We start from the raw sequence: 22,004 nt of genomic DNA, 5'->3' as shown, positions 1-22,004 counted from the left end.
CCACCTACTCAACTTTTAATAACCCTAACTAACTAGCTAGCTAGCTAGCTACTTCAGAAAGACGTTTAAACTATTTTTTTCTCGGGGGCAAATACTGTCCCATGTGTTACTATTTTCGCGTGAACGTGCGTCCATCGAACTGTGAGTGATGTATTTATACCGGTTGGTTTTTTTCTGTTGGACTGGTAGTCACGCGTATAGGACCAATTACTAACATTAGTAGCAGTGCTAACTAGCTGCGCAGAGGATGGGGTCGTGTCATGGATGTGTCCTCAGGTACTGTTTCCGTGGGTGGCAGTGATGTTCCCCGTCAGGGTGCTCCAAATGATGCAGGAGTATAAATTGCCCATGGGACGATTCGGAATCAATGCGAGGGACGTTCGCTTTCTTGTAGTCTGGGCTCCTTCATGTGACAGTTTAGAGTTCATCATAATATTATGGAAATACACAGTTTGTTACCTGACAGCTTTACTACTTAGCTAGCTGATGTGCATGGTCTAAAAACAGGCCAAGGTGGTCCATACCATTTTGTTTTCAACTCTTCATCAAGCATGAGATTATTATCAACATTAACCACCAGCTTTTATTAGAAGACATTTAAACAGAAATGATAAAAGAAAACTCTCATAACTTGATGTCTCTAAAACACATCCAAACAATATTTCTTCAGAGAAGTTCAAGATGCTCATTATAATCACTATCAGGTACATAGCTAAATATCTGTTATATTGAAGTCCCCAGGGATATAACATTTTATGAACCAATGGTTGGTCACGTGGAAGTTTCATGAAACAAAAATAATTCCATACACTGAATAAAAACAACAAACAGTAAACACATGGTTAAGTTGACCGGTATGTTGGTTTGCAGTATGAAGGCTAGTTTAATTCATTCCCTGACATCAGCTTACATTGATGTGTTTTTGTACAGTTACACGTTTGCATCTCATTTCTGTACAGTCGTCTTACTCTCAGACCCTCCAACCCTTGATTAATATGGCGGATCCCCTGGGTGATGGCAGAGAGCAAAAGACACAGATAAAGTTGGCAAGAGCTACAAGAGCAGTCAACGCTGTCAAGCTGCCAAGGCAGAAGTTGGGACACCCTGTGTTGATGGTCGGCCTGATCGTCCATATTTATCCCCTTGTAATAACTTGGCAGTCCTCAAGATGGTGTCCTTTCTTCTTCTGACAGAATTCTGCATGTCCAGGAGTCTTAACAGCACTGCTCAGCTTCAATAAAACCATCCTTTTCATGACCCCCAAGCTCAACCTCTGCGTAACTGGAGTGACAGCCTTGGTTGCGGAACTTCATGGAGGGCCAGTAGTTATTGGTGCGTCGCTAAGGACAACAGACAGTAGTTGCTAAAGGCCAGGCAGCAAACACACATGCAGTGGTGGCGGAAGTTTTCATATCCTTTACTTAAGGGTTGATACCACACTGTAAAAAGACTCCGTTATATGTAAAAATGATTGCTTTTAAAATGTTACAACAGCAAAAGTATGTGAGTATAAACAAGATAAAATACTTTAAGTATTAAAAGTCAAAGATGAAAAATGTCCCTGTGACTGTTATACATCTTTAACTTATTATTGCGTTAATGTTAATCAGCATTTTACTATTGCAGATTTTACTATTCTTTATACGACTGCAACTAATGATTATTTTCATTATGCATTCAATTTCTGATTATTTTCTCTGATAATCAATTGTTTGGAAATAGTGAGAAATGTCCTCAGAGCCCAAAGTGATGCCCTCACAATGGTTTTTCTTCCAACCAATAGTAAAAACTTCAAAATTGTTACAGATTAATCAAAAGCAGGAAATTGTCACATTTATGAAGCCGCTGGAGCCATAAAATGTCTTTGTATGAAAAATGACAAAAAGTTGCCAATTCATTTTCTGGCAATCGTCTTAACCATAAATCAACTAAACGTTTCATCTGTACTTTCATTGTAGTGAAGTACAAAAAGTACATTTTCCTCTGAAATGGAGTGGAGTAAAAGTAGAAATGAAAAGAAAGTGAAGTTCAAGTGCCTTACATTTGTACTTAGTTACATTCCACCACTATAAACATGAGTGTGCAATTGTGTGGGATATTGTTAAAACTGTGGTAGGCGTTATATCTTTGGTGCCACTGGGCAAATTATTCACGATAACCCTTTAGAATATTGTAAGTGATCTGAGAAAAAACAAGACTTCTGCATCTCCTGTTGGCCCTGTTTTAAGGCTTTAGAAAATCCAGCCCGTTACGGGATACTTTGGCCAATCACAGGTCTTTTCAGAGAGAGAGCCTTCCTATTGGCTGTTCTGCACATGTAGACAGAGATGCGGAGCTGCAGGAAGAGGTCTCACTCTAATAAAAATTCTGGTGGTTTGTTGCTTTCAACCTACTGCAGTTTTAAACAGAAAAAGAAACTGTGACTCTACAGAATGTATTTTTTCTCACCTGCATGAGGTAGAACGGTGGAGCAACTGTGGGGTGCGTGTTGATGTAGTAGACAGCCAGTAGGGTCAGAACTACAAGCAGAACCAGCGCAGCCACTACACCTGCTATGATGGCCAAGTTCCCTGTTTTCCCCTTATGGTTTGGTGGACCCGTCTGTGTATCTGAAAGGAAGGAAAACACAGATTGTTATTGCATGTAGAAGTGGCCAGCTAAAGAGGTGTCTGTAACCTTAGATGCATGCCAGATATGTATGGTCTGACCTGCTGCGATACTATGGGTATGAGTGTCCTTGAGCAAGGCAACTGATCACAAGAGGTCTGTTGTATTTGTCATCAAATATGTGTTCATAAGATAAAGCATATTGGTAAATGCTTCATTTATGCTTGAGAAAACATTTACTCAGCTCAACTTTATTTATACAGTTGCATGAAGGTCACATTTTCTTTAAGTTACGTTACAATCAGTTTGCCCATTGGCAATAAAAAAACATTAATACATGTAAAAAGTTACACATAGGAACCTTTGTAAATAATTCATCAAATGTGCATCCTAGAGGTTGAGAAAAATAGTCTTATATAGGCTTTCACTAGGCTCAAACAGTCTGTAATATGTTGTCCTATTTCATGTACCTGCTTTCACTAAATAATAAGAATTTGTAATTATTTTGAATGTTGAATTTCTTTCTTTTTCTTATTTGTCTTTTTTTAGTCATCGCAAAAAAGCCAGACGTGGACCAAAATCTGGCCAACTTGTTGTGACCGAGGGAAGTCAAAAAGGTGGCAGATGTAGTCCATGTTTTCACAGCTTGTCTCGCCTGGACAAGCAATTGAAGGACTGCCACGGTCTTTCTAAACACGTGAGTAACCATTTTAGCTAAGGTATAGAAGATGTAACCTTTATTGATCCCTATAGGAGATGACATGGCATAGCAGCACCGGCTTTTAATTGTAGTTAACATCAAAAATACTTCCTAGTACATCTATAAACAACATTAAAACAAAATACTCTAAAATAGGATAGGTTAGGTGTGCGGCCTAAACAACCACGGCAGAAGTGAACCACCACCATAACGTGGAAAACCCAGGGTTACCTGAAGTTACCTCACTATTCCCAAATCCTGCTGCGTAGTCAAGGCCTCAGGGCTTTGAGTGTTCTGTCCCTTACAAAGTCTGATATGTTGTTCTAGGCCTGCACAATTCGGGGAAAAATATGAATCACAATTTTTTGAGCTTAGAATTGATATTACGATTCTCTGCCACAATTTCTTTCTCACGAAGTGTTAATCATTATTGCACTCATGAACCATGGCAAAACAAATTGGCGGTACTGAAACATAGATTTTCTTTTGTCACCTATAACACAGAGAGTTACACATAGAGCCTTCAATGAAGAGAAGGGAGAGCATTGCAGCGCTTTAAAACCTATTTCATACAGTCTGTGTTTAAAACTCACTGAAGGAAGTAGTAGCGTTTGTGAAACAGTGGGCTTGTAAAATTAAAGGAGAATCAAAGTCCTAAAAGAAAAAAATTTTATATATAATTTTTATTTTAAATCAAAGTTTTTTGAAAACGAAATCATGAACGGGGTGTATCGAGATCTCAATTTTATAACCTATTTTGGACTATTATAAATATAATAATGTCAAACCAAACCAAATAATCTCCTTTATTTCTGGCGAAAGCTGAATCCAAGTCACACATTAACTGTCCAGGGATTCGGATTTGTCTTCCTCCGGACATTGTACCACCCGAAAGATTAAGATGGACCTTTGTAGTCTGTTTCAGAGAAGGTTACCTTTAGTGACAGGTGGGTCTTCGATCACTGCTGAAGAAAGTGTCGGACCTGGAGAAGACTGGTTAAAGGAGCTCATAGATCCCTCAGGTAGTACCGGGTTGTAGTCCTCACATTTGCCATTTGCCTGAGTAAATGCCCACAGGAATGACTCAGGAAAGAATGAAACAGCTGCTCATTTCTCTGTTGTGTTACTGGGAAATGTGTCTCACCTCTTCAGGGCAGTTATAATCTAACCATTCTTGTCTATGTCGGTCGATACCGTCCGAGCACCTGAAACTCAGAACAAAATGAGAAGAGCCAGGCTCTCCGCGGCTTCATTACAAGATAAATCTTTCAGTATTTAGTTCTACCGTTGAAGTGTGTTGCACCAGCCACAGCCGGTTGTCAAGTTGGATGTTAGGCAGAGATCACAGGATGTGTGTTGAAGACAAGCTGGAGGAATCAGATACACAGTGTCCTGGAGTCAGAGAGGTGCATAGTGACGCTAAGCTCTCATATAAAGGCTGGTTTGTAAGGATACTTACTAGGCAGAGGTGTGAAGTCGAAAGCAGATCTGCTAACAATCTTTGTGATGTCAATCTCAACACGATGATACTCATAGATAGTACGGCGATTTGCATCTTCAAGACAAATATAAAATGTATTGGTTTGCAATATAGGCAAAAGTCTTATCTTTGGTCTTTTTACTGGATCGCATTTGGCATTTATTTTAAATTTAAAGTTTGTATTTTTTAGCCTGGTCCTACCAGACTCTGGTACATTTCATTTGTACAGAGAGTCTGGCCCCTCTCCATTGACAAGTTTTAACTTCCATGAAGGCGTGTACTCTGTTGAAGTTCAAAACTATTGGATCTGCCCAGTGCCACTCTGGATCTGCCATAACCAATTGCTAACGTTTGGTAATGTTGGCTTAGCATTGCTAACGTTAGCCACTAACGGAGCGAGCTGGAAAATCTAACTTTTCCCGAACCCCACAGGTAGAAGGGCCACAACATCATGGCCACCAACAAAACTCAGCAAAGATTGTTCTAGCTTTGACTTCTAGATATACAACGGACCAAATGGCTTCGCTCACATCTTTCTCCGCCGCCATTAGTACGGAACACACCGAAGGTTAACCTCAGCGTCGTTGTTCTCAGCCACTCTCTCTCTTTGGTGATTCTACCGCCAAATATTTGGTCGGAAAAAAACTGCGAATATCCCGCAAACCCAGACGGAGTACTGAAGGAAAATGAAAATTAAGTGTTGGAGGGCGGAGCCAGGCTAGGTATTTTGTTCTCTGAAATAGTTTCTAATCAAATTGAAATGAGTTTTGTTATAATAAAAGAAAATTATGAACATATTGTTATAAGAAGAAACAGAATCAAGAAACCTGATTATATTCGTCACAATAGAAGCAAGGCATCTCCATACATTTTAAAGTCACTAATTTAATTTTAGAGAACTTACCTGAGAGCTGTGAGGGGGGGAGGTGTGCCATGAAAGCGTCAGACAGTCCCACTTTCACTGGATGCTCGGTGGAATTCATTTTCTCCACTGGTATAGGGATCTAAAAAATAACAGCAGTGTTTGTTTTAACAGCTGGAGAAGTGTACCGATGATGAAGAAAACAGTTTAGTTTGAAATCCGTAACCTACATCTCTGTAGTTAAAAACAATGGTTCCATTTCTATGGAGGACTGCCTGGAAAGTAAAAGGTCCTTCAGCTTCTCTGTCCTTAAGCTGGACTTTGTCCCACTGCACCACAAATAGATTACCTGCAGAGCAAGGTACAGAGGCTGGTTATAGAAAACCAGGACCTTCCCAACATTACCGACTTCACAGAGGAGCTCCTCACTCACCGTTGTCCGAGTACCTCACTGTTGAGTTTTTGGAGAAGCTGGGGTCAAAGTTGGCCATGAGGGGAGCAATGTACTGTGTGGCAGTCAGCATTCGATGAGTTATCTCCCCCATGAAGATGAAGCCTGGGCGGAAACGCAGACACAGATGTTAACTCCAAACTTAGCGCAAACGATGCCTGTTTTTTTTTAATACATGCTGAGTTTCAAATTAAACCATAATACCAATCGTCACATCACATAATCACAAAATATGTCAAAATAATTCAAAGCTGGCATAGATTATTTGGTCTCATAATTTAAATTTTTGATTAGATGCTCCCTAATTTAAATGAAAATATATGTAGAAATTATGTAGAAATGGAGACTGTTTTAGAGCATTTTATTCATGCAAAGTTCTTGTACGACTTGTCCATGTGGACAACCTTTAAGAAATTCGGGTTCTCTTGTTAAATCCAAAAAGGTTTATTTACATTTCTCAAAGTATGGTATTCATAAATGTATTGTTTTAATACAGGAACTCAGATATTGTGTAGAAAGGTCTAACAATACCAATATAATAACAATATCTACCAACCACTGATATCCATTTATTTCTATATCGGAGGGAAATGAATAACATAACAACATTTCTGTTTTAATTTTTGTTAGTTACATTATTGTTTTAAGATGCAGCAGGCGTCTTGTTCACTGTGAGGGATTAGCTATCTGTAGCAGGTTTCAAGTGTCTGGCAACTGGTTTTCATACCATATGGAAAAAACAATGTATTTCTTCCCTCATTATGCAACAACTTCTTATGATGTGGCTGAAGTGCACACTTTGGTCAGTTGTCATGATGCTACCTAAATCCATTTGCTGTGATATTCAGTTGTGGGCACATGTAAGTGGTTACGTGAAATATAGCATAAACAACCACAAGGCTAGATTCAACACAGCGAGTCAAACAATAGCAATGAACTGTAGTGTTTGTTTGCAGCAAGTATATATTACAAACGTGTGGAAAAAAATACAAAATTACACTAATTTTGCACGTCAAGTGCACAGCCATTGGCACAGCATAATGTTGTAATAACTCTTGCGCTTGCAAGATTATTTTATTTGGGTTAAAAATGTAGGACTCTTTAGGAGTCTTTAAAGTGCCCATATTATGATAAATTCACTTTTTCTGGGATTTGGGGTTTTATTTTGTATCTCTGGTGCTTCCACACGCATAAAACGCATAAAACTTGGAAAAAAAACTATCCATGCTGTTTTGAGTAAGATACGGTTTCTAAATGTTCTCTGCCTTCAGTCTCCTGGTGAGCTGTTCAAAATCTGCGCGGCTTTCTATGTCACTAGCCGAGACGACGTGGCTAACCGTAGCACATGCTAGCGCTATCAAGCGTTATTTTCAAAATGTAACCATCAAACCTCAAAATACAATTAAGAACCTGACATTTTTTAGAATATGGGCACTTAAAGCAATTAAATTCAACAACAAATTTAAGGCATTTACAATTAACCAGATTTGTTATAGCATGGTGTGCCTGAATATTTCCCCAGGGTAGGTAAAAGTCTCCTTGAGCTCGCTGGTAGACGTTCAATCTCCTGATTGGAAGAACACAATAGTTGCACGCTGCTGTGATATCAAGAAAGGTAAAGTTAAACTCACCACCAGTCGCTACGATAATTTGTCTCAAGTGGTGTCCATAAAAAGGGAAATCAAAAGAAAGTGCCACCCTCTGTGGAAAAGAAAACATATCAGACGTGTGTGTGTGTGTGTGTGTGTGTGTGTGTGTGTGTGTGTGTGTGTGTTCAGTCTCACCGCTGCCTGCCTGTGTGCATTAGACAGTATGCCGTGGATCTGGACTTGGCTCTTGTGCAGGTTGTTCAGATCTACCCATAAGTCCTTAGTCCGTCTGTCTGTTGGACCAAAACTCTTCCATGTGTAGTACCGCTGGGTGTCCTCCTTAGAGAAACGGGTCATTCATGGTGAGGTACTTTAGAGTGGGTTTAACAGCCATGTATTTGCATTATAATGATATCACTATTTCACAATTCATAAAATTGTTGCCGTATAATTCTTAAATGATTGTAGGAACCAGTTATTGTGGATCCTAGTTAGGCCTGAATCATATGAGAAAAACGTATAGTTACAATTTATTTTACCAGTTTTGGGATTGGGATTTAAATTATTTTCTAGAAATGAATCCCTGTGCAGGTAGTGCATATTAACTTGTCAGTTGTAGCTCTAAATTATAAGCTATGTTATACTATAGGTAACACATTAGACATAATTAATGTTTGTGAGGAAAGTATGTTCACCCTCTTTTGTGTTTTTCGTAAAAGAGTGTTCTCTTTCCTCCACAAACCTCAAAACATTCATAGTTACGTCATCATCAGGCTGAAAACCCTTTTATTACATTGATAATACCTTGAATGGAACATTTGTTTATGTGTTTTGTGTGTTTGTTTTCCCCCAGACATTTTGTCATGACATGATCGAGTGTCCTTGTGATGGAGAATCAGAGAGGATCAGGGTTGATGCCACATTAGGACTGTGGTTCCCAACCTGGGGTCGGCACCCTACGAGGAGTCGCTGGACGAATCTAAGGAGTTTTCAGGCAAGAAAAACTATCTGCTACACAAAATCCTGTATCTTTTTTTTTTTTTTTCTTCATCCTCTGATTGACCTGATCACAAATCAAAGACATACATCCAATTGAAAATGGGAACCACCGCACCAAACATCTGGGATTTATCTCCTCCATTTCTGTCCAAACAGTTCAACTTGGGGGAGCTGTTTACACATTGCATACAGTACTCTGACATACAGATCGTTCAGATCTCCACTTTGATGGCATTATTAATGTATGCCACAGTTGAAGGTGACAGAGAGCAATGGTTCTGGGGTTTAGTGTGGGCTCAGAAAGTGGAGCAGTTAAATGCAGCATTCTCACTGCCTCTCCGGCTGCTCCATATACAGCAAGTGACCCACTTTTATTCTGCCATCTCCACTACCTGACACCAGCCAATGTTTTCTAGAGGGGGGGTGTGGAATTTAGGTGAGGAGAAGGGAACATTTGTACACTTTTCCCTCACAGCTGACTGATTTATTGAAGAGATTCCCATTGGACAAGAGGTGGAGAGTTTCTGAAATCGGGATCAGACCTCTCCCCAAAAAGGCAACAACAGGAGTACATGGAATCTTGTTCAAGTGAGTCATTCATAAGCACACACACATGCACATGCACACATACTCACGCTTAAACAAACACTTTAAGTTGGCAGGATGAGACCGTTGTCTGGTTTCAATTATGAATTGGAGGGAGAGGAAATAAAAAAAAGAGCATACAACACAATTTATTTGGGTTTAATTTGACCGACTATTTCAAGTGAAAGAAGAGTCTGGGACACAAGACACAAATAAAACCTCAAACACTCACACACACTCACACACACACACATACTTGTAAAAGCTAAAGAGTAGAAACTGGAACAGGACAAGTCCACCTGTCAGAATGTCTACGTCATTTTCAGGTGAAGCAAAAGCTACACTCGTGTCTTTAAGTCAGTCTCTAGAGCTTTGTCATCATTATCCAAGGTCACCCTTTTTGTGGCAATTTGTGCACTATTTTTTAAATTATTTTTTTTAGCAGATGCAGCTACATACGGTAGCTAGCTAGTTGTGTAGGATGATGATCTCCTCATTAATCTGGATGGCACTGAGTTCAAGCTCTGTCTTATCTACTCTGTGCAAGATAATCCTGGATGGTTTCTTAGAAAAGCTCAGGGAAGTAGCTGCGGACTGCTTTTTAACAGACGTTTGATGGTTAACCAAACCATTCATCAAGCCAACCAGTTAGTTCTTTATCTATAAATCGTTTCTCTTGTAAAAACGAAAAAATGTTGTGTTAGCTGGCATAAGCCGGGGCTGTAATAATAGCGGATGATTGCTAGCTGGCTGGGGGCTAATGGATGTGTCCCCGGGCCGATGCTGTAATGATAGTGGATAGTTACTAGCTGGCTGGGGGGTGACTGTGGATGTATCCCCGGCCGGGGCTGTATAGTGGATAGTTACTAGCTGGCTGGGGGGTGACTGTGGATGTATCCCCGGCCGGGGCTGTATAGTGGATGGTTGCTAGCTGGCTGGGGGGTGACTGTGGATGTATCCCCGGCCGGGGGTTAGATTAGTCCTCTATCTAGACAGTTAACGTCACTAATGAATTTCTGTGTTAGCCCAGAGTTGTGAACCAGCACCTTTACACTACGCATCAAAGCACTTGATGTTAGTTTGTTTATATATGCACCATTCACCAAGGCAAATTCCACTTGGGTTTAACTTACTGTGGCAATAATTCTTATTCTGAAAGCTTGAAAGTTATAGCAACTACTTGGCACAGGGTAAATTATTTGGATCTCACCAGTATCCGGGTCATGTTGTCAGGCAGGCTACTGATATCAAGTCCTCCTTCAGTGTTGCGGTCTTCTCTGTGTTTGTGTGGGGTCTGCTGGTCCCTCCTGGTTCTGTGCAAACCGGACAGGTCCCCACTCGTCTGCAGAGTAGTCCTGCTCAGTGCATCTAGAACAAGACAGGCATTATGGTGACTGAAGAGTTAACACACATGTGGGCCCGGCATGAACACACAGATGTCTTCTGAACTCTGCAGGGCCCAGATGCTTTTTCTTACCATACTTTCTAAATGCTGGAGTAAGTATTCACCTGTTATTGGCCACCAAATGGATACGCACCGTCAGTTCCTCAACATATAAATCACCCAATTTTAGATTCCAGCGCTTTGAGAAAAACATGATCGTTGACTTCTGTCCTTGATTTCAAAACGTGTGAAAAGACCTCTGAGATTATCTGGTAAAAATGTTGTCTTTAAAAGAATTTAAACAGTTTTAAACCTTGCGGTCACATCTGCTCATTACTGGGTACCATCATTTGGATCATTAGCAGGCTGACATGCCTGCAGTAAATATAGTCCATATTTAGAGCAATAACTCACACAAAGACAGAGAAAACCCCAACTCACAAAACCAATAAAACAGATTTATGGTTGCATTTATTTTTTAAATCTGTCATGCAAAAATAGTGTATTCCTTATTCATGCATTTTAAACTGATAACGTAGCGTGTGTGTTTTGGCTGGACAATAGGTGTTTAGGAACTAATTGTGAAGTACGATATAACTTTATTTGGGGGCCTGCGTTCTTTATTGGTCAAGTATTCCTTTGTGCATTCAAGTCTCTGCTGACGACCTACATCTCTTTGCCTCATCTGCTCAACAGATAATGGATGGATGTTTATATTCTTTCACGTTTGGAAATTTTCTTCCATGTGTCATGTGCACATTTTCAGACAGAGCTGTGAGATCAGCAGAACTCGCCGATCGTTCAGCCGGGTGAAAGTCTCTGCTGTTTTTCCTACTGGAGAACAAGTTGAAGGTTAAATCCGCTTTGCTGTGTGGATTTTATGTGAGTTGTTAGTTCACTGATCTGAGGTAACATGTTTATGAACATCTTGAGAGCCCGAGGTTTAGACCTCCCTCTCAGCCTCTTTCTTTTTAAATTGTGTTTACAACTTAACCAAAAGCATGTATACACCCTGGGTCCAGTCCACAATTTTTGGTCTGGAGCTGTTTTCCTTGGTTTGGCTCAGTCTGTTTGTGCCAATTAAAATGCTACATTTTGGGGAAGGCCCTTTTCTGTTTCAACATGACAATGCCACCATCCCCTGTACAAAATCGGCTGCATAAATAAAGAGTTTTCCTAGTTTGGTGTCAAAGAACTTGTCTGGCCTGCACAGAGCCCTGACCTCAACCCCCATTCAACACCTTTGGGATGAACTTGAATGCTGACTGTGAGCCAGACCTGATCTGTGTCACCTAACATCAGTGTTGGACCACACTGATGCTCTTGTGGCTGAATAAGAGAAAGTCCCTACAGCCAAGTTTAACATCTGGTGGAAAGCCTTCCCAGGTGTGTGGATTTTGTTAAAGCAGCAGAATAATGCCCTATGTTATGAAATTAGATGTTTAACATTCACATACATCACTTTGACCTACGTCGTCAAATTATATTTTTCCTCTGTGCAGAAACATAAATATTACTGCTTATTAACTTAATGGATTTTTTGGCATTTGGGCTCTTGTTGTTTGCTAAATGTTGGAAAATGCAGATGATATGTAAGTTGTTGTCTGTTAAAGGAATAGTGCAACATTTTGGGAAATATGCTTACTTGCTTTCTTGCTGAGAGTTAGATAAGAAGTACAACATCACGCTCATGTCTGTATGGTAGTAAATATGAAGCTGCAGCCAGTTAGCTTAGCATAAAGACTGCAAACCAGGGTAAACTGCTAGCCTGTGTAAAGGTACAAACAAATCTGCTTACAAGCCTCTAAGGCTCACAGATTAACACACAGGACTATTTGTTGGCCAGCTGCTGTAAAGCCACTAGAAAACTCACTGAAAGCTTTACCTAATTGGGGTTTGCTATCTCTGCATTCAGATTGAATGAAGTGACGTTTCTGTTGGTAGAGATGTAAAAAAACAGCAAACCAAGATAAAAAAGAGGCTTAAGATTCTAAATGGGACAAGAGAAAAGAAACATAGAGAGGTTATCACACACACTGGGGAAATGTCTCTAATGAGGAATCTTATTTGATTACGATGCACAGAAAGCTATTTCCACAGATTCAGAACAAGAGGCTTCTAATTGGGTCAGATTGGCAGCACTCATCATCACTAAACAGCTGAGGAGGCGTCAAACAGCAGGGAGGGGGAAGAGCTTTGAGGGGGAGGAAGACTGGGGGTGGCAGATCGAGGACTAATCATTATTATACGATTATGCCTGCATTCCTCTGCAGCCTTTACACTTTAGAGGTCTCTTCTCGATTTTGCTTTATAAACACCAAATGTTTCCCGTACCAAATCTAACCGTGTGTGTGTGTGTGTGTGTGTGTGTGTGTGTGTGTGTGTGTGTGTGTGTGTGTGTGTGTGTGTGTGTGTGTGATGCGTGTATCTTAGAGTTACTTTCAAATAAATATTTTGGCTTTGTTTAATTTTTTAAACCAATATGTGTGTGTGGATGTGTGTGTGTGTGTGTGTGTGTGTGTGTGTGTGAAAAAAGATCCTGGTGGGCTCTAAAACATCCAACAACGCAAGTGACAAACATGACTAATTTGCTGGTGAAAAGCCATAGAACAATAGATAAACCATGATGTTCCCCACTCTTTTTGAAGTTAATCCATGACAGTCCTCCAAATTTAGACTGTCAGGATGGTGTCAACTTCAAAGTGCGTATTGTGTTTAGTGTTGACCTAAGTGAAAATTAAACCTCTAATTCTGCAGATTTAATTTGAATGATTAACAAATATACAGCTGTTTTGAGGTTACGGCACCTGCATGGCAGGGCTTTCCACTACATTTGCGCCTGCATTGCAGCAACCACCTTATAAATCTAGTGGATGTTGTCACACTGAACTAGGCCACAGCATTTTGAACCATATACAGTGTGCTATGGAAATACACATTGTGTTCATTAATCACTTTACAGTCACCCACACACCTATTTCCCATTCTTCTCTTTTGCTCTCATTGTCTTTTTCCAGAAATGTGCAGTTGCTCTGGGGCATTCTTTTATTACTGTTTTTATGTCTTTAGCAGAACTATATAACTATCGTTTGTCATTGATGAAAGACACCAAAGAAACATAGGTCACATTATAACTATTTTGAATGGTAGACAGCAACCAGACAAAACTGACTAGACAGAAAAAGTCAAGTTTCCTCAACTGAGACAAAAGCTAAATGGCCTTTCAGTCTGTTCAGCTGGATGAAGACCAGGGATAAAAAATAAATCAAAATAATCACTTTCTGGGTAAGTGCACAACACTTTGAAGTACAAGCAAGGATACACTTGAGGGCACAAAGGTATGTACTTGGTCCTGGAAAGGAAAAGTGAATTATCTACAGAAGGCCAACTTCTTTGCTCCACAGACAGATACGCTGAAGAGACTAAACCATTATGTACCGTCCAAAACACAGCAGAGAAAACATTAATAAATCTCGAGATGTCAACAGAATCTTGACCCTATAGCAGTCCAGTGTTGTGTGCTGTGTGAGACTCTGTGTCAGGACAAGGATTAGCAAAGCACCTGCAGTCTTCTGGCAAACGAATAATTTTACAACAGTTATCACAGCGTCACAGTTACCGGTATGTATGTCAGTGTGTGTCATTGCAATTTTGCACAGTGGTTTTCTTATGGTTGGCCTTTGTGGTGATCTTTGTTAAAACCAGCCTGGAGCTTATGGCGTCGGAGGAAGCCATTTGGCATCTTACGCTCAGAGGAAGAACAGTAACCAAAAACACACAATCACAAACACTGGCAGCTGGACTGATAAGGACTCGCAAAAATGTGGCGTTTAGATAAATATGGACAAACGGATCAGGCGCAGAGTTTAAGAAATGTTTAATTTGCTATCATGGAGTTGTTTTTCGCTTACATTTGGAACAGATTTTTCCTTTTTTAGTGCATCTGACATGTAGTTCCAGTTTACAGGTGGTGTTTCTTCAGTATTTCTAGTTTCCAAAACTGTACATTACTTTATGGAAATTTAGACTAGCTAGCATCAGGAAAATTATTGAATTCTTCTTAGAGATTAAACACATCCCACACTTATATCACAGATAACAAGTGGGTTTTTGATAACATGGGTTTAATTTTGTATTTGAAAGATACATTGACATGATGATGATTGGACTTTTTTGTGGTCTTTGTTGTAAGTTATTGGGTTATTTATATTCCCTTTGGAAAAAAAAATAAGATAGTCTCTTGGCAGCAACTAGAGTTCAACCAATAAAGGATTTTTAAGGTCGATACCAATACGAATACATTGTTATTTAAAAATCCGATATGCCAATATATCGGCCGATATATCTATATATATTTTTTAAATGTAGAAACGCGTTACAAAACATTAACAGACATTATAATCCTAACATTACCGATTTGTAGTTATTTTTTGAGTTCTCAGTAAAATAATATGATTATAATTTGTTTTATTGTCACAACAGAACAGAGGAACATCAAAATATATTAAAGTCTGATAAATAAAATGTATAAAAATACAAAACTTAAGATATGAAACTTAAAGTCCTTTAAACAACACATTAACTAAAAAAAAATCAGTGTTGCCATAACAAGGACGTTTTAGAGCGCCCTCTGGTGGATAGACTATACAACGCCCAATGCTCATAAAATGGTTGACAGTCCTTTTTAATTTTAATAAAACGTTAATAATTTATATGTCATTATAAAGGATTTGGAGGAATGAATTTAAAAAAACAAAAACGGCCATTAATATCGGCCGATAATATCGGCCCACCGATATATCTGTCTGGCTATAGTGGCAACCTTGAAAAGGTATCAGAGAAAATATTGGAGAAAATCTCAGAGAAACACTGGAACACTGTTTGTGTATGCATTGTGGTGCAGGTGGGCACATTTTGTTTTCGTTGCCGTTTGTAGACCCTGGGCTGTCTACAGTGTGTTCTTGGGACAGGCAGCTCACAAAAGGGAGGAGGTGTTTGCTGTATGTGACAACTGATGTAGCCTAAAACATGCATGACATCACTTAGAGCACCTTTAAATCTTTGTGGACAGCAGGTACATTCAATTGTATTGGAATCATTAATTGCACACAAACATTCAATCGTCGCTGTCTGTCACTTGGAAACTGCTTTAATAAAAAATAATGTGCGATTTAAAGGGAACTGTCCCTAAATTCCGTTCAGTATCAAATGACTGATGCAATTCATGATGTCTGGTACATCAATTTAAAGCCAGGAATTTCCTCTCTTTTGTTTTGTTGTCATGCAAAAATGCATATTAAAATCTATCAGTCCAAAAACACTTGGTATAATCAGACATGCTGGATAAGCTTCGTATAGGGATATTGGTGACCTGCTGAACTGTAGGTCATGCACACAGCAGGTCATGCAACCTGTACTGGGAGGTGTGACAGATTTTCTACCCACCCCTCTGCGAAACATAAAAAGGAACAAGACCTGATTGGTTAAATTCAGGCATTGTCAGCCTGTCTGTCACTCCAGCACTTAAGATCAGACTGAAATATCTCAACAACTACTGGACAGATTCCAATAAAATGTTGTGGCGTGGTCAGCAGTCAGTCGTGAGGCAGGAGTGGATGGTACAAATGCATCACCCTCAACTGCAGGTAGTCACTACAGCACTACATATTAAGAGAAGACCTGCTCTACATTCTGTTGTGAGCAAGCACTAAGACGAAGTTATCAGGATGTGGGAATAGGCCCAAAATAGGGACACCTGCTGTCCAGAGTCAAAACTGAAAAGAGGAACTGAAACTTGGGAGTAAACTTTAGTGGTGAAGATTAGGGTGGAAATTTTGGTGTATTTGAAGTTGTTTTATGTCGGAGGGGAGATCTGTCTCTGTGGTCCATGCACTGTGTGTCAGTTGTCCTCTGGAGAGCTAGGGCCCTGATCAGAGGAACTGGGACCGCAGGATAGGCCAGAGAAACTGGAGCACCACTGATTGTCGGAGGAGGAGGAGGAGGAGGAGCGGCAGCAGCAGCTGAAGAACGGGGGCTGGCTAAAAATAATGTATCTCCAAGGAGAACAAAAATACATGCATGCAGTCCTACACACACACACACACACACACACATGCATACATGCATACATATAGCTGATGCACAGAACAACCAAGCATAGTAGTTTAGGTGAATAGACACAGCCTAAAATAAAGCAAACCTAAAAAAGCAAAGACACTTTTGAAATGAAACTACTCTCTAAGCTGAGCTGATGCTCTCATTGACAGATGTTTTTTGTAATGGCATCCTAAAACACACACACACACACACACACACTCACACAAATGCTTCCTGTGACTGACAGACAGAAATGTCAAGGGAGCAATTTGCTTCACACTTCCATATGGACACATACATATCGTACATCCAAATCCAGGCAAAAAATGCCCTATCAAATCTTTCCAGCTTGCCTGTTGTCAGAGTTAGTTGTAAAAATTCAGGTCATATTATATTTCTTTTAACCTGAATATTTAGAAGCTGTCTATTCTGAAGAATTGCAGTGAAAAGGGTGTTAAAATTAGAAGATGTGAATACCTGTATGTTGGCATTGGAAAACGGGGGCTTACCTTCATGCTGTTGAGCCCAGACTCTCCCCAGCTCAGCCTGGGAGAGACAGATGAGGAGAACAGCACAAAGCCCCATGTCCAGGCAACTTTTCTCCCTCCTTTCCCGACTTTTATCACTCCTCTCGTCTTCTTGTTTTCCCCGTTTCCCCCTCTCACTTCTCTGGAAGCAACGGGGCGCCTCACTCCTCCACTCCCCTTCCTTGCGTCTCTCTCTTCGCCTCCGCTCTCCCACACAACTGCTTTTTCCTCACCTCAGCCAAGGTTTACTGCTTTTCTCTCCCTCCTCTGTCTGTCTCCGCTCTGCGTCCTTGTTTTTCCCTTTAGAGTAACTTCTGGGATGACGGGTCCATGGCAGGAAAATAGTTTGCTCTTCCTTTGCTCCAATCTCATTATTTGCTACTCCTTGAAATAACTCTTTACCACTCCCCCCCTCTGTCTCTGTCTGTCTTGTTGCTTGTGTTTGTGTCTCTGTTTCTAGAGCTCTGGGTTTTTGTAAGACTTCCACAAAGGAGAAATATTTATGTATTTCTGAATTTTTTTTCTTTCCTTTTCAAAAAAGAAAAAGAAAAAGGGGGCAGGGAGTTGGGAGTTGGGAGGAGCATGTCTCCCCCATGTGGAAGCATGTTGAACCAAAACAAATGTGATATCGTTAAATGGTTGACATTCTGAGGAAGGTTCTTTCCTCTAGTTTGTTTGAAGAAATATATGACATAGATTAATGCAATGAGTATGTTTTCTTTTTTTTATGATTTTTTTTACAAGTGATAGAGGGTTATAGTCAGCGTGAAAAAAAGTTTATATTTTTTCCAATCTATGCTGACGATATGTTCCAGGTCTGAATTAATTTATTCAATTAATTACTTAAATTATGACTTTGAATTTTCTCTTGATTGTTCTCTCTCCCATTTTAAAGGATTTGTTGAAGTGGTTGGCGTAAGAATGCTCTGGAGTTTATATTTTCTATACATCTCTGTGTTGGCTTACGTTGTGATGCTTTAGTCTGATTAATATTATACACACTTTACGGGCTGTTTTCTTGTTTATTGTGATTTTTAAATCCTGATAATGGAGATTGTTAGGATTTGTGATTATTGGTCGCCAGTGACCCTTGCTCCAGATTCTCATCTTACCCTCTTCTTTAAAAAAGAAAAACTGGCACAAAGTAGACACAGGGCTGTTTTCTATTACAGCTGGACTCACACTCTTCTGTCTTGATCCAATTGAAAACAGCTTAAAGGGGAACATTATTAAAACCTTACCAGAAATGCAATTCAAACATCTAAAGACAGGTTTATCTGATTTAATATTATATTTAGTGTATTTATTTTGTCTATAGACCTGTGAGCACATTTTATTATCATTGATTTACTCCCTCGTCAAAATAATTAATGCCACCGTGTCTAAATAATAAGAAAGGACAGATGTGGAGTTGGTTTTGAGTCCGCGAGGCCATTACGTGAGGTGCTTTCCCGGTGAATGTTTGTGCTGGGCACACAGTGTACTTGTCCAAATTCAAAATTAATCCTGTTCAAGACCTTTGCTGTAAGTCATCCCTTTAATGGTTTCCCTGTTTTATCATATTGTTTTAAAACAAAAAATACTGCCAATTCTTTCCTAAAGTAGTAACGACTAACTTACAAAGAACCTTGCAATGAACACAGGTGTCAGGAAATGTATCTGTATCAGCAACAACGAGAATGGCACTTAAAGAGCGCAGACAAGGCCAATGGTGCATCAAGTGCTCCTCACATGGTCTCATTTCCTCAATTGAGAAGTCGTTCTTCTGACTTCAGTGTGTTCATGAGCTTTAAGACATAATGTGGAAAACAATATGGAGCTGAAAAGATGTGTTGGTATTTTATTGCACAAAGCGTTTAAGCGACATGTTAACAGCAACATGTTGATTTGCTGTTTCGGAAAGCTGTGTGGACTAGCTAGACCCTCCTCCGCAGCACTGTGGAGGAAAGTCTGGCAGTTTTTGCGTCACAACAAAAGAGCAAAGGTGAGTCTTGAAAAGTCTTTTTAGAAACTAATTTATTTGTGTGTAGGTTTATGCCGTGGGATATGAATCCACTCCACAATGTAATGGGTTCCTCCTTGGCCCATAATACACCTTTCCAACAAGTTTCATGAAAATCTGGCTAGTTTTTTTCTTGCTGACAGACAAACCAAGCCAAAAACATGACATCCTTAGAGGAGGTAATAAAGATACGTCACTTTTAAGACAATACAAAGTTAATGACTAGAGTAGACATTACTGCATCATTCCAGGCAGATGGAGTATGGGAGTTCATCTCTGTCATCACAGTTGCATTGACTCCACTCATTGAGCAGAACCAAGCGTTACATTACTTCAAAGTAAAAACTGAGCACAGTCAAGGAAAATAAGTTTCACCTCGTAATGGCAATGTTTTGTTTGTGTTAACATTTACTGGCTGCATTTCACCCCTCACTTCACTTAATGAGGAGCAACATTAAGCCTCTACCCTGTTTGTGGACAGTGTGGAATGTCAGCAGTAACACTGAGAAAATGGCTCTGAGGCATTTCTCGCACCTCGTTTAAAATGTGACTTTAATTTCAATTTAAGGCTGGAAGTATAAGTAAAGTGCTTGCTCTTGGACATTTACATTTCCAGGCGTATTAGGGGACTTATATACTCTGTTGAACTGCTTAGTGGGTGGTTGAATAGCTTAGAAAACTCCCTCCCCACCCACACCTTGCTGACGTCGGATTGCGGGGCGTCTGTGTCCAACCGAAACTGACGACCCAACTTTAACAGCTGCTTCATGCTCACAAAGGAGCCAGAGTTTGAACCTCTCTTCCTAGCTCCCTTTTTTCTTTCTCGACAAACTTTTCTGTCCCTTTTTCGTGATTAAAAATGAACGCTACAAATATCTTACCTCTCTCTATTATGTTTGACTTTTCACTCCGCTTTCGAATGAAACTGTTGTGGGCAGTTTGTGTAAATTGTCTTCTCATTTACACACCTAGAGTCATACTGACACAAAATATTGAATCATGAAGAAACACCATGTTGACCTCATTGTTATCCAGTTCCCTTAGTACACATTCCTCCTTTGCCAATCGTCCATCCATTACTGCACAGAACATGTTTTTCTTGGTGGTGGGAAGGCAGACTTCTCATGCCCTCCACTATTCAGAGCTCCCTGTGGGGGGTCAAGGTCCATTACAATGGACAAACCTCACCCTGCCCGTTGTTTTTGTTAGCCCCTAATTGCAAGAGCCACAGCAATGTTGATTGTGACATTCATTACGAACGTCATTAGCAGAGCCATTAACGCTGGGGGGCATGTTAAGGAGAGTTTGGAGACAGTTATCTGTTGTTGTCATTGGGTAAATAAAAAGGGGGAATATCTTGCTGTAAGTACATATGTAGAACAAGAATACATGTTTGAGGGAGTGTGATGAAGAAAGGGAGAGGGAGTTGTTGTTGAACTCGTAATTCTTGGGTTTGGAATCTCAGAAAATAAATCAGAAAAAACTCATCAGGGAGGAAGTACAATTTATGTCTTCAATATATCGACAGATAACTTAAAAAAAAAAACATAGGATAAGTTGCCAAATAGTTTTCAGCCTGACTCACGACATTGTAAGTCCTAAATCTCTGACGCAGACAAGATCCATTACCCGCTATACAAATACATTTGACATAAATGCATTTTCAGTTCTCAATACACATAAATCCGAATCATTAAACTGCTCCGATGATTGCATAATCAAGATACAATACCTATTTACATGTTGCTAATTGATCCAGTTACCGCTATTGTGCCTACTAATTGACCGCCAATTACGTCATTAGCCTGTTTTGATAAGGACTTAACTACCTGCAGCTGAGATAAGTGCAGACCCTGCGGCATCTACGCAACCAATCTGTGCTGTCTCCCACTAAGAACATGTAAATGACTAACAATTATCCAGGCATGTACTGTAAGTCTGAGCCAAAATACTAAATACCAATGAAACAATGAATGCTAATGAAACAATGAATGCTAATGTTAAGTAAAGCTCAAACACAGACGTTATGCTTACTGACAGTTCCTTTACATTGTACAGCCTTTGGTTGGAGGGATCATAAGACTCATAAGGCTTGTGATGACACCAGAATGAGACAAAATGTGATGTAAAGCTTACGTAGCCTTGGAGTGGCCATAGGAGACAGAATATAATGGGCACTGCAGCTGCTAAATGTACATAGCGGAATCCCTGCAGGCTCCATATGAGTTTGTGTAAAATCGTATTATTGGCGTGTTATCAAGACGCATGCTCGTTTTATAGCATGTTTGTCAACACTGTTTGGCCTCTATTGAGTTACATTACCTTGCGATAGCATGTGAATTTACACTGTAGCGAGTAGTATGAAAGGGCAAAAATACGCGAAGGGAGGTTGGATGGGTAAAACACAGGACTTTCACCCAGGAGACCGGGAATTGTGTCCCTCGTGTCATGTTTCCTTTGTCTCCCACATGTCATGTTTCCTAAACTCAACTGTTGCCTTCTTCTCGCAATAACACAGTTTGTGGCGATAACAGGACAAGTTGCATGTGTGTTTACGCCCGCTGTATACATCGTAGACATATACGCGGAAAGCTCAAAATATGTACAAATAACACACTACTTGGCTTAAGAAAGTCGACGAGTATGTTTAAGCAAAGTCGTGATGTCCCAAACTGGGAGACTAGCCTCCCTCCAAAACCACATTTGTTTGTTCAAGCAGCAA

General features: G+C 40.0%; 1 protein-coding gene across 1 annotated transcript; it reads right to left on the bottom strand.

Moving 5' to 3' along the window:
- Nucleotides 1–565: 565 nt before the first annotated feature.
- Nucleotides 566–17,632, bottom strand: LOC117937019 (plexin domain-containing protein 1-like). Its single transcript, XM_034860633.1, has 13 exons — nucleotides 17,263–17,632; nucleotides 10,484–10,641; nucleotides 7,885–8,028; nucleotides 7,732–7,801; nucleotides 6,083–6,205; nucleotides 5,880–5,998; nucleotides 5,692–5,791; nucleotides 4,767–4,862; nucleotides 4,593–4,674; nucleotides 4,452–4,512; nucleotides 4,243–4,366; nucleotides 2,449–2,609; nucleotides 566–1,340 (listed from the first exon to the last, which is right to left on the bottom strand). The coding sequence occupies exons 1-13, from the start codon at nucleotides 17,336–17,338 to the stop codon at nucleotides 1,215–1,217; spliced, it is 1,440 nt and encodes a 479-aa protein (XP_034716524.1). The 5' UTR covers nucleotides 17,339–17,632; the 3' UTR covers nucleotides 566–1,214.
- Nucleotides 17,633–22,004: the final 4,372 nt, after the last annotated feature.

Source organism: Etheostoma cragini, chromosome 21 (genome assembly GCF_013103735.1).
Source record: "Etheostoma cragini isolate CJK2018 chromosome 21, CSU_Ecrag_1.0, whole genome shotgun sequence".
Taxonomy (NCBI): domain Eukaryota; kingdom Metazoa; phylum Chordata; class Actinopteri; order Perciformes; family Percidae; genus Etheostoma; species Etheostoma cragini.
Note: the sequence above shows the minus strand (reverse complement) of the source record. Positions and strands in the feature narration are given on the sequence as shown.